Below are 16,076 nucleotides of genomic sequence, written 5' to 3'. Positions count from 1 at the left end.
AATTAAAAAAGAGAACATTTAATTGGCATTAATCTGAACTGTATATTCACTTTAATATCTACAGCAATGAAGAAAAACAGGACACGCTTATTAATGTTACATCCACCTCTATCCTTTTATTACGTTCAATCATACGTCAGCAGAGAATGAAGCGGCCTCCTGGCGGCCGATACATTTATAACAGCACATTCACACTTCAATCAACACAAACATGCATTCACCTACCCGCTCACGCAAATGTGTACGATGTGTGCTTTTCTCATCCTCGCGCATACAATGTAACAGAAGTGGTGAATTGTCCCATCAAGGATACCGCAGTATCCCCGGTAAGATCTAGCTGTGCGGACACACGAAACCAAGCCTTGTTTGGATTTGAGCTATCGTACTGAAGAATTTATCAAAGTATATTAGCATGGATTATAAGTTAAGAGCAATTGAATTACTTTTATTAATACATCGAGCAGCCGCCACCCTCTGTGGCAGGACAGGACCAGGGTCCCTCTCACAAACGAGGGCCCCTGACACCAAGAGCTCAGTAGAACTACAAATGGAGGGCGTCACAATTACAGCTGAAGTGCGTCTGTTTCTGCTCTTTTAGGAATTTTGTTCAACAGTCCAGGAAGTTTGATATTGTTGCACCTTCATTCTATAAAAACTATACACAGAACAAAGTCCAACAATAACAGGAAAGAGTTAGTTATTGAAAAAGAGCGCCCAAACGGATGCGTGATTGGTCATTGTTCACTTCAGTGAATGGTTTGGTATGGGGCTGGTTTATGATGTGGGGACAAGCGAGCCACCTGTCAGATGCTTTAGTCCAGCTCAATGGGGCTGCTGTCCTCCTGAGCTTCCTCACCCTCCTCTTCCTCACCGGAGCCCATTAGGCTATTCAATAGGTTTCCTAACACAAAGAAAGCAAACCAGAATATAGTCATTTTTAAATGTCTTCACAACATAACCTTAGATTAAACTGTGCTGTGCATTATGCTGAACAAAAATATTGCAGGTTAAATACAACTACAGAAAATAAGTTCTTTTTTCAAATTAATTTGTATAGCGCTTTTCACAATTCACATTGTTTCAATGCAGCTTTACAGAAAATCATGATGTTATTGTTTATAATATCCTCACACCTTATGGTTGCATCTAGCAGAATAGAGCTGGGCAATAATATTGTTTAAATTTCACAACAGTACAAGTAATCACATATATATATATATAAAACTGGACATTTATACAAAAAACCTGGGCGATAATAGTTCGATTTTGCAATGAAATAAACAAAATTGGGTAGTTAAGATTTGTAAAACATTATCGAGTTTACGTATGTAAAAGATAAAGTAGGATGTACGAATTTTAAATATATCCACATTTTAATAATATACTTTACATTTTTCAATTATGTAACAATCAAGCAGTTGAGTGTATGCATTCAGGTATTGTTGGATATACCTATATAGTAGCTGTATAATTTGAGATGTGGTTATATTGAGAATTATGAAACTTGTGATGCTTTGTTTAACAATTTGGTATAGTGACTAACCTAATTACAATTTGGTGATGTGTATTATTGACAGGTAATTGATGCATGTAAATGATGGGGGCATTCTTTTTTAATGAATAAATTGGGTCTGAAATTGCGACCAAATCCCTGCATTCATGTCCCACAATCTGGTGAAAGTCGCTGCAAAAGATGCAAGACGCGAACGCAAGATTATATATCCGTCTAGCGCTTTTTACATAAAAACAATGGAAAAGTACCGCACTGGAATGGAAAAGCACGTTCTGTGTGAACCGCCCTAAGACATCTCAGATCGACTCTCTGTTGCGCAACAAATCCTCCGCCATCGTAACGCGATCAGTGAACTGTGATTCCAGCTGCACTGTCACAGTCTGTGTGCGACTGCAACTTGTGCTGGATGAGCAGAGTAGACGTTTACAATAGCAAAACGACAGTGGAGGCGGCCGGTGCCGCGGTGTACACCGTAATGTAATGTGAATGTAGCGGTGGCTTATTCTATGCTAATCATGCCGATATCGCGAGACAGCTTTTCACTCGTCGAGAAATCTCGTCACATTTTAGTCTCGCGAGATCTCGTGGCACCCATCTACAGTTCTAAGACAAATTCTAATTCAACAGTATATATTTTAACTATTTTTGGAAAATGAATCCATGTGTGTGCTCCTTCATAATCTGGGTGCAATGGTGTTTCTGTAGTCAAACAGAGGCAGGGATGTTTCTTACCTAGCAAACCACCATATGATGACGACTGTTTAGGTGGCACTCCAAAGAACAGCTGTCCTATTCTATCCAGATACTGGGGTCAAGAGAGGAACAATGTGTGTTATAAACATTTAAGAAGTCCAGAAGTCTTATCTCATACAGAATCCAAATGAAATTTTAATCTCTCTGAATAATGCCTGCGACTTCTAACATATTTTACTCTGTAATAACAATATAATAACATAGGTAACAGAACCACTGATGTAGACCGCTCACTAGGTCAGGAGCAGAGCTAGTGTTTCAGTCTACCATTGAATCTCTAGGTACAGAGAAAGACTTGTTTTTGATGTTAAAGAGCGTTATCAGTAACTTACCTCATTGTACATAGGGTCTCTCTTAAGTGATGGCTGATACTGCTCACATAACACTGTAAAGACGGTCAACTTCCCACTGGAAATTAAACCACATATAATCCAGAGGTTGTGTTAACCATTTTGATCCATTATTTGTTAAAACACTAGCTATGTTTCCATCCACACGTTTTTATCCGAATTAAGTGATATCGAATGAAAAATGCCTTATGGAAACAGTAAAATTCGATTGAATTTCATGAAAATCGACTCAAATGAAATGCGTTCGGTCTCATCGTATTTTATCTTGATCGATATACTGCTTATGTGAAAAACGCTGATGGAAACGTTATTTGCCAAATAATATAATGAATTGCATTTTGTCTAGCAAAACTTTGTTCGCAAATGTTGGCTTGAATGTTGTGCGATTCAGTGCGAAAATGAATGGAAACACCTTAAAATGTCTCAAATCAATTCGATTTACCAATTTGATCGCAAAACAGCATGTGACGTAATAACGCACAGATTTTTATTCCCTTTAAAGCCGTTGGATGGAAACACACTTTCACCAGCTTTATTCGCATGAGTTTTTCTACCGAACTTCAGATAATTCGATTGACAAATGGATGGAAACTTAGCTACTGATGGATCATTTAAAATATCAGTTAAAGCTATTTGGTCTGTTGCAGGGCTCTTTAACTCCAGTGCTTGGAGGGCCAGTGTCCCTCAGACTTCAGAAACAATCTCAATGTAACCCATCTCTCTAATTTACAAGTAATTCTGAACAACTCTATTAGTTTGTTCCCATGTGCTTGTTTAGGGTTAGAGCTAACAAATGGAACCCTAAGCCCACGTGATCTTCCACCAGGTATTCTCGTCGCTTCACAACATTACATTTAGACCACTGTAGTCACATGGACTATTTTAACGATGTCTTTACTACCTTTCTGGGCCTTGAACGTTGCAATGACGTTGCTGTCTATGGAGGGATCAGAAAGCAGAAAGAAAAAATATCTTAATTTGTGTTCCGAAGATGAACAAAGGTCTTACTGGTTTGGAACGACATGGTGTGCATAATTAATGACAGGATTTTTATTTTTGGGTGAACTAACCCTTTAACAGACATACGCACGAGGCAGCCATTGCACGTCCACAAGACAAGTGTGCCAGGGGCTCTAAAAGTCTAAAAGTGGGACAGGGCCTCTAAAAGCAAAGCCCTCCAGGACTGGGGTTGAAAAGCCTGGGTCTATTGCGTGTCCCTACTACCCATACTGTACATCCCCACAGCAAAGATGTCATAGGATCATAGGATACTCTTTGTTTAAATTGGGTGACCTGACCAGATCTCAAGAAAACACTATTTTTTTGTTTTTATAGGAGAATAAGAATGCACATTACGATAGAAGAATAAATAGAAAAAGCCAAGAACCAGCTACACAGCTCTTGGTAAGACTAAAATAGCTCATTATAGCAGTCACACTGATATCAAACGGCGCAATACTTTACCGATGCATAAAAATAGAGCATGACAGAAAAGGTCCACCCAGACTGTCAAAGTGATTATTTGTAGAACACCCTCTGACATCCACAGAATTTTACAATGTAGAGCATTCAAAAATAGTGACAAATCAAAAGCATGAATACATGAATCTCTTACCCATCCACAGCCAGCAGGAGGAACCACAGGAAATTGAGCAGAGGCTGCACAAATGGGGGGCCCTTCTCTATAGATGGGTGCTTCTGTGTGTAAGTGGTGAACACCACCAACGCGCTAGGCTTGTTTTTTAGACAAAGGAACCTAAAGCCAAGACAAGATGATGAGATGTATACCAATCATAATGAAAATAAAACAGGAATCGACATATATTTACAGAATATTAAGCTGGTTTAGATCGTACCTATCAGACCGTTACCATTTTGTCCATTTAAATGGGGAAAAATCAAAGATAACGTCAGTAAATTATGGAGTGCCGCAGGGATCTGTATTAGGCCCCCTGCTATTCTCAATTTATATGCTGCCACTTGGTAATATTATAAGAAAACATGGAATAAGTTTCCACTGTTATGCTGATGACACTCAATTATATATTTCATCTAGACCAGATGATAACACTAAATTATCTAAAATGACAGAGTGTGTTAAAGATATAAAATATTGGATGACGTGTAATTTTCTTCTATTAAATTCAGATAAAACGGAGGTATTACTGATTGGTCCAAAAAACTGCCCACAAAACCTCTTACAATACAACCTTAATCTAGATGGACGTCCTGTTACTTTATCCTCTACAGTAAAAGACCTGGGTGTTATACTAGACCGCAACTTGTCTTTTGAAAATCATATTTCAAATGTCACAAGAACAGCCTTTTTCCACCTTAGAAACATTGCTAAGCTACGTAATATGCTATCAGTTTCTGATGCAGAAAAGTTAGTTCATGCATTCATGACCTCGAGACTAGATTACTGTAATGCTTTATTAGCTGGTTGTCCTGCATCCTCAGTAAACAAGCTACAGTTAGTCCAAAATGCAGCTGCTAGAGTTCTTACTAGGTCAAGAAAATATGATCATATAACACCAATTTTATCATCTCTACACTGGTTACCGATTAAGTTCCGTATCAATTACAAAGTATTGTTACTGACCTATAAAGCCCTAAATGGTTTAGCTCCTGTGTATTTAAGAGATCTTCTATCGCCATATATTCCATCGCGCTCTTTAAGATCGCTAAATTCGAGGCTTCTGGTCGTACCTAGGATATCTAAGTCCACTAAAGGAGGGAGGGCGTTTTCACATCTAGCTCCTAAACTCTGGAATAGCCTTCCTGATATTGTCCGAGGTTCAGACTCGCTCTCCCAGTTTAAAACTAGATTAAAGACGCATCTCTTTAGCCAAGCATTCACATGATGCATCTCATACCTTTTATACTACAGTTAAATCAGATCAAATGCATTCATATTATGAACAGCAGCTACGCTAATTATTTCCCATCTGCCTTTTTTGTTGTTATCTCGGGACGCCTGTCCCGAGATAACTCAAATAGAGTTCGTCAGCTCCAGTTATGTATCCAGCCTCTCATGGAGACTTCAGATGCCCCAACGCCTGTGATGAGACGACTCGACGCCTGTGAAGAGACGACCCAACGCCGGCGATATGTTATGCCCTAAATTTCATGATTAACTAACTGTATTTTTGTATGTATATTTTTGAAATGCATTTTCTGTAAAGCTGCTTTGAAACAATGTGTATTGTGAAAAGCGCTATACAAATAAACTTGAATTGAATTGAATTGAATTGAATATTATATTGACTATGTGACAAGCACAAAAATGTTCGCATCAAGTTTAGTTGTCTAGATGGGCAAGAGTAGTTCATACATCATACTCGTGCACTATTTTGATACCTTTGTGTGAGAAACAGACCCAGACTTATGATGTTCCCTTTTTTTTCGGTTCACTCAACTCAGCAAGCAGCTGACGCTATGGGAAACAGCTTTCTCCAAAAACACTGTAAAACACTGGCCAATGGCACCTAATTGATGTGGGCTTTTTGCCTATACATAGCTGTGCCGAATGTCAATTTCTTCAGAATATTTCTCCTTCAGCTATTGACAGCGCTTCATCTGATGAGGATGCCAAGATTGCTCTCAAATATCGGTTGCTTCAAATTGACTCTTTATTTAAGGGACTTATCCAGCCATCCGACGGGCACAAGAGTTGCGTGTTCAAACTGGGCTGCACCCACACTGAAGCTGCTCTCAGTGAGACAGACTGCACTCACGACGAAAACACGAGTTTCCACTGCAGCCGTTGGACCGGAAGTCATGCATTTCCAATGGAGAGTAGTACGGGAGTTGCATGGAGTTCTAATCATGTGCGTATGCGGAAACTACGGATCTGATTTGAGCTTTGGATGCATTGACATAAAAAAAAAAATCTGAAGTGATATAAGATTGTTGTCGTGACTTATTTTGACAGTGCTGAGCCAGAGTCTGAGCATACAGCGCTCGCATTCTCCGTGTTCATTACTTGACGATCTGTCTAACAGTCCTGTCTAATACGATATTAGATAGAACTGTTATTCATAGAAAAAAGACAGTATATGAAAAGGTATTAGTGTATGCCGTGTGGTTGATGTCCAGTGTTGCTAGCTGAGCAGAAATACATAATCATGATTGGCTTGGTCCCCTCAAAGTTGCGTTGGATTTTCTCCTTCGTGTAAAGGTAAGAGGCCCATCTATCACGTTTTTCCATGTTCATAGAGTTAGTTTCTGAAGTAAATATATAGGCTAAAATCTGCATTTTTTTTTTAGATGGCGGGCGCTGGTGTTTCGCGTGCGTTCGGCCAATCAGCGTACACTTAGGTCACTGGTAGTTCCTATTGTGCTGGTTTAGACCCTACTCTGAAGTAGGAGCTAAATTAGTTCCTCCAAAAGGAGTTCCTAGAACTAAAATTGTTCCTAGTTCCTGTGGTGCGAACACGCCAAAAACGTACTTCTGCCACGTCCAGTACTGGTTTGGATCCACTGTGTGGTTGCAGGGCAGCTTTCTGCATCTATAAAGATGCGAAGAAAGAGTGGCACGTAATTTGCCTAGAACTACTGCAAGTGCCTCTGCCGCTCAAAATGTTTCATCTGGAGTTACAGAACCACCATGTTCTTGTTTGCATGACAACACTGAATTGTGGTGTGGACATGATGTCGTGACAAAGAGAAGTCCCAGGAGTAAGAAGGCCACGTCCAGAGATCGTAATGATGATTTGGAACATTTTCGTGAGATGAGGTGGATCTGTTTGCCTCCGTGGAGAACATTCTTTGCCCGATTTTCTGTTCAGTGTCGCATGCCTATCTGGGATGTGCACCCACTGCCGTGCAAATGCCAGAGGACACGCAAAAATGCTTTTCCAGTGAAGATTTTGCATCTGGTCATTTAAAAAAATATATATATCAAGGGGCACTGGGAGCTCTGTGGCCCATATCACTGCAGAATATATGGCAGCTATAGCAGCAAAACATATCCCTGTAGCTGGCCTTTCAGTTGGGAAAACTGCACATCTATGTTCAGTGCTTTAGCCAGTATAGGCTTTCTGAATAGCATTTTGTGTTATGGGGTTGCACTTTCCAGCTTTCCAGTAACAAAACACTGTTCATCACACTGACTCGTGGATGCAATTTCATTGGCTTATCACTCTCAGGGCTTGCACTGCCCTTTTGGAGTAAGAACCCATTCTATCAGAAGAATGGCTTCGTCCTGGGCATTAGCAAATGTCGTGTCCATCTAAATATTTGCATGGTGACAGGATGTCCTCACCTAATATTTTTGCTAGGTTTTATAACCTAGATGTATCTTCTGTGCTTGGTGCTGAACAGTATTGGCCACCAAGAAGGATTTTTAAGATGTTTGCTCATGGTATGCACCATTATCTCGCCACTTAGCATAACATAGAAAGACAGCAGAGAGTCAGTGAATATTAATGATACATGCCAGTATTACTGTCATCAGTATCTATTTAATGGTGAAGTGCTGGCTTTGACACTGCTTTTAATGAGGCTTTATGATACTGCTGTTGATATTTGTGTCACCACCACGATATTATGTGATGGCTTGCCATTCACACAATAGGCAACAAGGTGACTGGTTGAGTCTTTCCTCTCAACAGCTCCTCTCTTGAGCTGCGCCAGTTCTTCACTGTAACACAGTGTAATTAAACACGGATCCATAGAGTCAGCTATTAACACAATGTTGAGTGAACCAAAATCAAACGAGAATGTCTCTTGTTACTTACGTAATCGTGGTTGTCTGAGATGAGGGAACAAGTCATTCCATACAAGTATATGAGACATGCTACGCCTCATTGCCTTCAGATGAAAGATTCTGAGGAATTGGTGCTTACCATTGGCCAGTGTTTTACACTGCCATTACTCAATAGGGCTTCAGTATCATTGGAGAAAGTTGTTTCCAAAATGCACCAAATACTGATACAATGTCTGCTTAGTAGCTCTCAAATAAAATATTTCAGCGCTGGACAGGTCGCATCAGGTTTGACCTTAATGATGATTGGTCCATATTGCACTAACGTCACAACATCAAACTTGAAATATCACATGTAACGGCAACACAGCTGAACATAAGCGAAACACAGAAACCAAGATTTTTAAACTTAAAGTTGGGATTCCTCACTCAAAGCTATTGTAAAGCTTTAGAAGACGTGCATGGGTGAATATTTTGGAGCCCCGGTCCCTATTAACTTCCATACACTGTATAGCAGAGTGGCTTGCACATTCTTTTCTTGCATTTCTCATTCTGTTGTGGAACTGGTCTTGAACTGCATTTGGGTGAATAAATTATAATAGAATTTTCAGTTTCAGGAATTAACTATTCCTTTAGGAGCTAATTTTACACTGAAACGCCAGAACTCACTGTAGGACGGCTTGTGCTACAAACATGTCCACCTCTCCATGAAATCCTCGTGCTGAAGAATACTCCACCAGCATCTGTGCACAGCCCTCTCCATCAGACGAGTGCAGGAAATGATAGCGGGATTCACTGTAGTTTTGCTCTAGATGCAAACAAATAAATGATGCAGGTTACACATTCTCAAAACAGCTGGCTGATCATTGATTGGATGATCATTGTCATGTGTCTGTTTTACCTTTCCACAATGTGAGCGCCAGCAGCTGGTGTAGTTTGGGGTGGCCCAACTTCCCCGACCCTCCTGATGACCACTTGATCGCTCTGGAGACAAATGCTACTCTCTCTGGTGAATTTGGGTCCATCCGGCTGAAGAGTTTAGTCAAATGCTCTAGAACACACACCAAGAATGTAATTAGAATAGAATAGAATAATTCTTAATTGTCCACCTGGGTGGAAATTTTTCTTTGGCTCACCATACATACAATACAAATAGACATACAAACAACGTCTCAGACGTAATAAGGAAATATTTCTAGATAAATAGAAAAGAAAAAGATACAATGTAAAATATCATAATGAGAATAAATATACTTAAATACATTAAGATAACAGCTCATTTGTTGTTGTCACTTAATTTGATTAAGGATGCTAATGGCATTTGGAATAAAATATTTTTTTTTAAGTACTTTTAGCCAGAGGCACTCTGAAGCGCCTCCTAGACTGCAGAAGTTCAAACTCGCTAGAGAGGGGGTGAGTACTATCTACAGTGATTTTCCTAGCTTTCTTCCTCGTTCTGTCAATGTATATTTGGGTCATGATAAATTAGACAATTACACAATTAAAAGCCATTGTGTAACTTCTGCAGATGGAAAGAACCCAAGGAGATTTGAACAATACTTCTGCATAGGACTGATCAATATTGGATATTTATAATATTCTGTATTATTTTGTTTAGAAAATAAAATTAATCAATAGTCACTATTTTGCAGGTTTTAATTTTGCTATCAAATATTGCCATAGACTTTCATAAAAACAGTTTAGCACCAGAGCCTTGTCTCATCACGTGACTGAAAGAGCATTAAGACAAAGATAGTGTCTCCATTTGCAAAATTGTCAGTTAAGTTAAAGTTAATTTACACAAAACAATTTGAATTCATATTTCTGCATTTCAATTAATTAGTTCAATATTTCAAATCAAAATGTAGATATATTGGTGCATATAAATGAAAACAATATATTCTATGGTTTAATTAATGACAAAGAACATTTAAATTAAAACATGCTTTGATTATTTAAACTAAAACTAAAATGACTGTTGGTTGAAATCATGGTTCCAACGACTGACCAATTTTAATTAAATTTTTTAAACCAGTTTGGAGGAAAAAACATAATATACTGAATAGTGTAAAAATTAAATGTAAATAATATGTAATGTCTTATTTAACTATCCCAGTGTCCTATGTTTACAAAGAGTACCACACATAACAGAGTGAATCATGCAAAGCTATTGCATTTAACAGCTTGTGCAGCAGTACAACTCATTGTTGACTATCATTTAACACATTTGTTTTAGCCTAAAAAAAAAAAATGCATAAACATCCTGAATATTCCGAAGATTCAACTCTAACTACTACGGTACATGTAAAGTAAAATATAACCACACCTCGAACTGTACAGTGTATGCCAAAATAACAATCACCAATACAATATGATTTTCAATAAACTCACCTAGTGTCTCATCATCTATTTTGGCCCCAGATTTCTCCAGGGACTCTAGTACCAGCATGGACAAATCTGCAGCACTGTTTTGCTGCTCAGGAAACACAGAGGGGGGGAAAGTCTACTAAAAGCCAACTGTCTCAGTAACAACTGACCTGTTCAGAGCTTCAATGACATGATCAATTAGAGCCTGTGATTGAGCTATAGCAGATGACAGAGGAACACATACCTGATTATAACTAAAGAAGAGCAAAGCTCCGTTGTACATCAACTCTCTGGCCTCTGCATACTTCGCTTGTGACATGTACCTGCACCCAAAGCAACATGGAATAATTAACATGATGTTTCTGTGGTCACACAGTCATGGATCAAAAAACAATAATTCATCATTGTATTATTAATTCAACAATAATTAATTGACAATAATACTTTTAAGTATGCATGAAACGGATAGTCTTTTCTTCCCTATTGTGACGTATAAGTGAAACGGGTCCTCAGACAAGAGAAAAAAAAAAGTAGGGCTGGACTTTATTTTGTCCATGAGATCGTTGTTGTTTGATATTGGACGATCTCATGTGAGTGACAGGTTGCCCCGCCCTCACGCATGTAAATACGTCATCAGAGAAAGAGATGTTGTTTCAAGTGGGATGGGGAAGTCATTTTTAATTAAGATTATGAGGACACATGAATTGAGATATATATATATATATATACACACACAGATACATATACTGTATATGATGTGCACTGATAATCAATTACAAAGTATTGCTACTGACCTATACAGCCCTAAATGGTTCAGCTCCTGTGTATTTAACGGAACTTCTATCGCCCTATAATCCATCGTGCTCTTTAAGATCGCTAAATTCGAGGCTTCTGGTCGTACCTAGGATATCTAAGTCCACTAAAGGAGGGAGGGCGTTTTCACATCTACCTCCTAAACTCTGGAATAGCCTTCCTGATATTGTCCGAGGCTCAGACTCGCTCTCCCAGTTTAAAACTAGATTAAAGACGCATCTCTTTAGCCAAGCATTCACATAATGCATCTCATACCTTTTATACTACAGATAAATCAGATCAAATGCATTCATATTATGAACAGCAGCTACGCTAATTATTTCCCATCTGCCCTTTTTTGTTGTACTCAAATAGCCTAGAGTTCGTCAGCTCCAGTTATGTATCCAGCCTCTCATGGAGACTTCAGATGCCCCAACGCCTGTGAAGAGACGACTCTACGCCTGTGAAGAGACGACTCTACGCCTGTGAAGAGACGACTCGACGCCTGTGAAGAGACGACCCAACGCCTGCGATATGTTATGCCCTAAATTTATGATTAACTAACTGTATTTTTGTATGTACATTTCTGAAATGCATTTTCTGTAAAGCTGCTTTGAAACAATATGTATTGTGAAAAGCGCTAGGCTATACAAATTAATTTGAATTGAATTTAATACATAAATTCCATTAAAAATAAGAATTGTCCATTTTGACTTCAAAATATATATGTGCCATGTTCTTAGGAATATATTATTTGCATTGATGTTGGCTTCAAAACACATTTATCCCATTTTCAAATTTACATCTGGCCTTATAAAGATCATGTGTTTTTTTGTTTTGTTTTAACAAATAGGCCTACCATTCATTTTGGGGGTAAAATCACATCATAAGATATTTTACAACATTAACTAACCGTGTCTTATCATAAAAGCGAATGCAGTTATAATTTTATAATTATAAAAATTATAGAATTTTTATAATTTGTATAATTACTTTTATAATTAGATAATAACATTATATAATTAGATAATTACATTATATAATTAGATAATATAGTTTTTATAATTACTCCTTATAATTACATTTACTGTTTTTTTCCTGAATGTTCCTCCATATACAGGGGTTGGACGAGGAAGCTGAAACACCTGGGGGGTATTGCAGAAAGCAGGTTAAGTGACATACCGGTTCCAAAAACAGAGGTAATTTTCAGAGTATGTAAGAAGACATAGCAGCTCTCTCCCTGAACATAACCTACAGGTTCTGTACCAGAGTTAGTTGACTTCAGAGGCGTTCAGTGGCACATGCGTGCCCTATCGAGAAAGCTCCAGTGGGCGTGACAGATTGTGCACAATATTATATATATATATATATATATATATATGTTATATTGACATAAAGCACTACAAAAACAAGTTTTTTTTTTTTACTTTTGCAAAAGGTTGTTTTCTATGCTATAATGTATTTATATAATACCGGTAATAATAATAAAAATCCTATAGATTAGCCTACCTTTCCTTTCAAGCAATGTGGAAGCGAAATGATTAAACATAAAAATGAAAAATAAACTTAGCAATTCTTCGCTCTGTTGAGAATGTCTTGTGTGTTAACCGTTAACATATTTAGTTGGCTGAACTTTGATGGTAAGATAATCATGCTTTCTGGAATACCCCCTTTGTTTTAGACAATCATTTATTAGTATGGTGGAGGGCCTTCTTTTGCAGCCAATACAGCATTCATTTGTCTTGTGAATGACTGATACAAGTCCTTCACAGTGGCCAGAAGGGATGTTGAGCCATTTCTCTTCCAGAACAGTGTCCAGGTCACTATGTGATTCTATGTGACGCGAGGAAAACGTTTTCTGTTGACCAAAGTGGCACAAAAATATATAGATCTGGTGACTATGCAGGTCATGGGAGACGTTCAACTTCACTTTCGTGTTCATCAAACCATTCTGTCACAAGTCTTGCATCAGGGTGCAATGTTTGAACCATTAGGAGCACATGGCCCTCCAGAATGGTTCAGTAATCCTTGGCAGTCCATCAAGCACAGTAGTGGTTTTATGTTTTTTGAATACAATGCGGGTTAGTACCTGGACATCCATTTCAGACAGCTTTCTCTTGCGTCGACAGTTACTTCTGTTGGATGTGGTTCGTCCTACATGGTGGTATGCGATGAGCCAGTGAGACGCGCACCAACCATTTTTTCTCTTTTGAACTCTGAAATTATCCAATTATGTTGTGTGGATTTCAAAATTGTATGTACAGCTGTGCTATTGCTCTGCTAAACCACACTTCACACTCTGCTCTTACCGACGGAATGTCCAATAAGTGAAGATTGGCTACTAGGAAAAAAACATATGATCCTTTTTGGCAACATATAAAAGTGGTGTAAATGAATAGGACTGCTTAACAATTATTTATTTCCATGTGTTTTTGTTTTGGTTGTATTGCACTGATGGTGACTAGTGGCTGAATGTGTAATTGCAAAGGTGATTACTGAATAATGTGGTGATGTGCTCGGACGTTTTGACTGTTGAACAATAAAAAAAGTTAAATTATAAAAAAATTAAAAAGATTGGCTACTAACCACTTCAAATGTTGACTACTGTATATATATATATATATATGCGTCCCAATTCAGAGGCTGCACCCATCGAAGGCCAATCGCATTACCACGGCGTGACAAAGGCTGTCCCAATTCGAAGGCTTCTTCAAATGCAACCTTCAAATGGGTCCTTCGTTTCTCGTGAAGTGAAGGATACAACAGATGGATCCTTCGCAGCCTTGCTTACCCCAGACTTCATTGCGCATCAGTGACAACAGGATTTATTTTTTTGTCGAATTACACTTTTAAACGCAAGTATTGGGTTTCAACTTACTCAAATATCAAACGATACAAATGTAAAAAATAAAAATAAAACCAGTTCAAATGTTGCCATATCTTACGAATATGTGATTATATCTAGTTAATGCTTTTTATATATACAGAATTGGACCAAGGTGAACATATTTAGACAGTCTGTGAACCCCGTTTTGATTTCAGACATTTTAATATAACTTTCAAGAAAGTCTAGTACAAATGTTACTGTCACTCATCAATGGCAGCTGTCACAGTTGCTAAGCGACAAGAACAGTCCTCTAGGCTAGACCATCCCATTTAACAACTCACGGTCCGATCTTCGTAGCCTTTGAAGGATGCACCCTTTGAATTGGGACACAGCGTATATTGGCCAGTGTTTCATTGTCCAACCCCTGTAGGTTGAAACTTAATGTTAAATATTAATGAGTCCCCCCCCCCCTCCACCCCCTCTAAGAAATGGTAATAAAACTCAATGCCTTAAACTTTTTATGAGGCTTTTTTTCTTCATTATGATGTCAGTATAGTACAGTTGCATCACCCTGACATTTCTACTTTGTTATCTGATCTGTCCAATCTTTCATACTGATATTGACTGTCTCTCAATAGTAAATAGACGACATTTAGGCACCAAATAGAGGGACCTTCAAATTCAATGCCTATAAAGGCCATCTTTGTAGGAAGCACACTAGATTGAGACCATGATGTCCAAAAAAATTCAATATAGGTAGCTTGCTATGTTTTGAGACCATGATGACAAAAAGGCTGCCTAGATAGGCAGCTCAAATGGACAGCAGGTCAAAAAAATGGAAGGAAGAATGAATGACAGATAATGTTTTAATAAATAATTTCTTTATAATAATACCTTTATCACATTGGTCTACATTGTGGTCTAAATCTGATTATTTTAGACAGAGACTTTAAACTGAAATTCCACAATTCTGCCGGTTTAAAAGCTATATTGTTAAAACGCTTAAATTCAAAGAAATGTCCGAATTAATCTGATTGGCGAATAATATAACATTCATTTTGGTGAAGTACTATTGTATCATAGTTTAATTGATAAATTATTCAGCTGGTGCAAATGTAAATCAACCTTGTTCTTTAGATTAGCATGTAGCTAAACAGGCTCACGCTGATATTTTGTCATGAATGACGTAGAAAACAACCAATCAGAAATTAGATATGACCCAATGGGCGAGACAGGATGAGCAGCTGGCCAATCAGCGTAACCGAGGAACGTACTCAGTTGACAACAAGAAAGATCTGGAAGCGACTGGGCCCGGACTAGTCATTATTACTCCGGCAAATAGCGATAAAGCTTACCTGAAGAATAATGTGCGGTACATTTGATGGGCCTCATAATAATCTCCTCTCTCCACACTGGCTCTCAGTTTGCCCTCCACTCGCTGTACTCCTCCGCGGTTCCTCGCGCTGGAGCTCTTCAGAGACTCCTGCTCCGACATGACTGCTCCGAACAACCAAACGCGATCACTGAGCCTCCAGACTCGCCGTACTCACAATGACATATATGGCATATGGCATCCACATGACTGACGGATAGATATTTCTAATATATTTGTTTTCTCGTTTTAGAATTATCACAAGAAAAGACAACATACCTTTGGCACAATAGAGAGGCACGCATACAAAATAAAAGATAAAGGTGGTCAATTATGGCCAAAATGTACATTTTTAAAGATCCATGAAACGTTACTGCAAGCAATCAGTCAATCAA

General features: G+C 38.3%; 1 protein-coding gene across 1 annotated transcript; it reads right to left on the bottom strand.

The window, feature by feature from the left end:
- Nucleotides 1–87: 87 nt before the first annotated feature.
- Nucleotides 88–15,969, bottom strand: get4 (guided entry of tail-anchored proteins factor 4). The gene is made up of 9 exons (XM_079594467.1): nucleotides 15,665–15,969; nucleotides 10,935–11,013; nucleotides 10,715–10,796; nucleotides 9,225–9,374; nucleotides 8,993–9,131; nucleotides 4,232–4,372; nucleotides 2,599–2,674; nucleotides 2,246–2,318; nucleotides 88–901 (listed from the first exon to the last, which is right to left on the bottom strand). Exons 1-9 carry the CDS (start codon nucleotides 15,802–15,804, stop codon nucleotides 813–815), a joined length of 969 nt encoding a protein of 322 aa, XP_079450593.1. The 5' UTR covers nucleotides 15,805–15,969; the 3' UTR covers nucleotides 88–812.
- Between the last annotated feature and the right edge of the window lie 107 nt (nucleotides 15,970–16,076).

This window comes from Phoxinus phoxinus (assembly GCF_949152265.1).
Source record: "Phoxinus phoxinus genome assembly, chromosome: 21".
Lineage (NCBI taxonomy): Eukaryota > Metazoa > Chordata > Actinopteri > Cypriniformes > Leuciscidae > Phoxinus > Phoxinus phoxinus.
The sequence above is the reverse complement of the archived record's forward strand: the minus strand, read 5'-3'. Positions and strand labels throughout refer to the sequence as shown.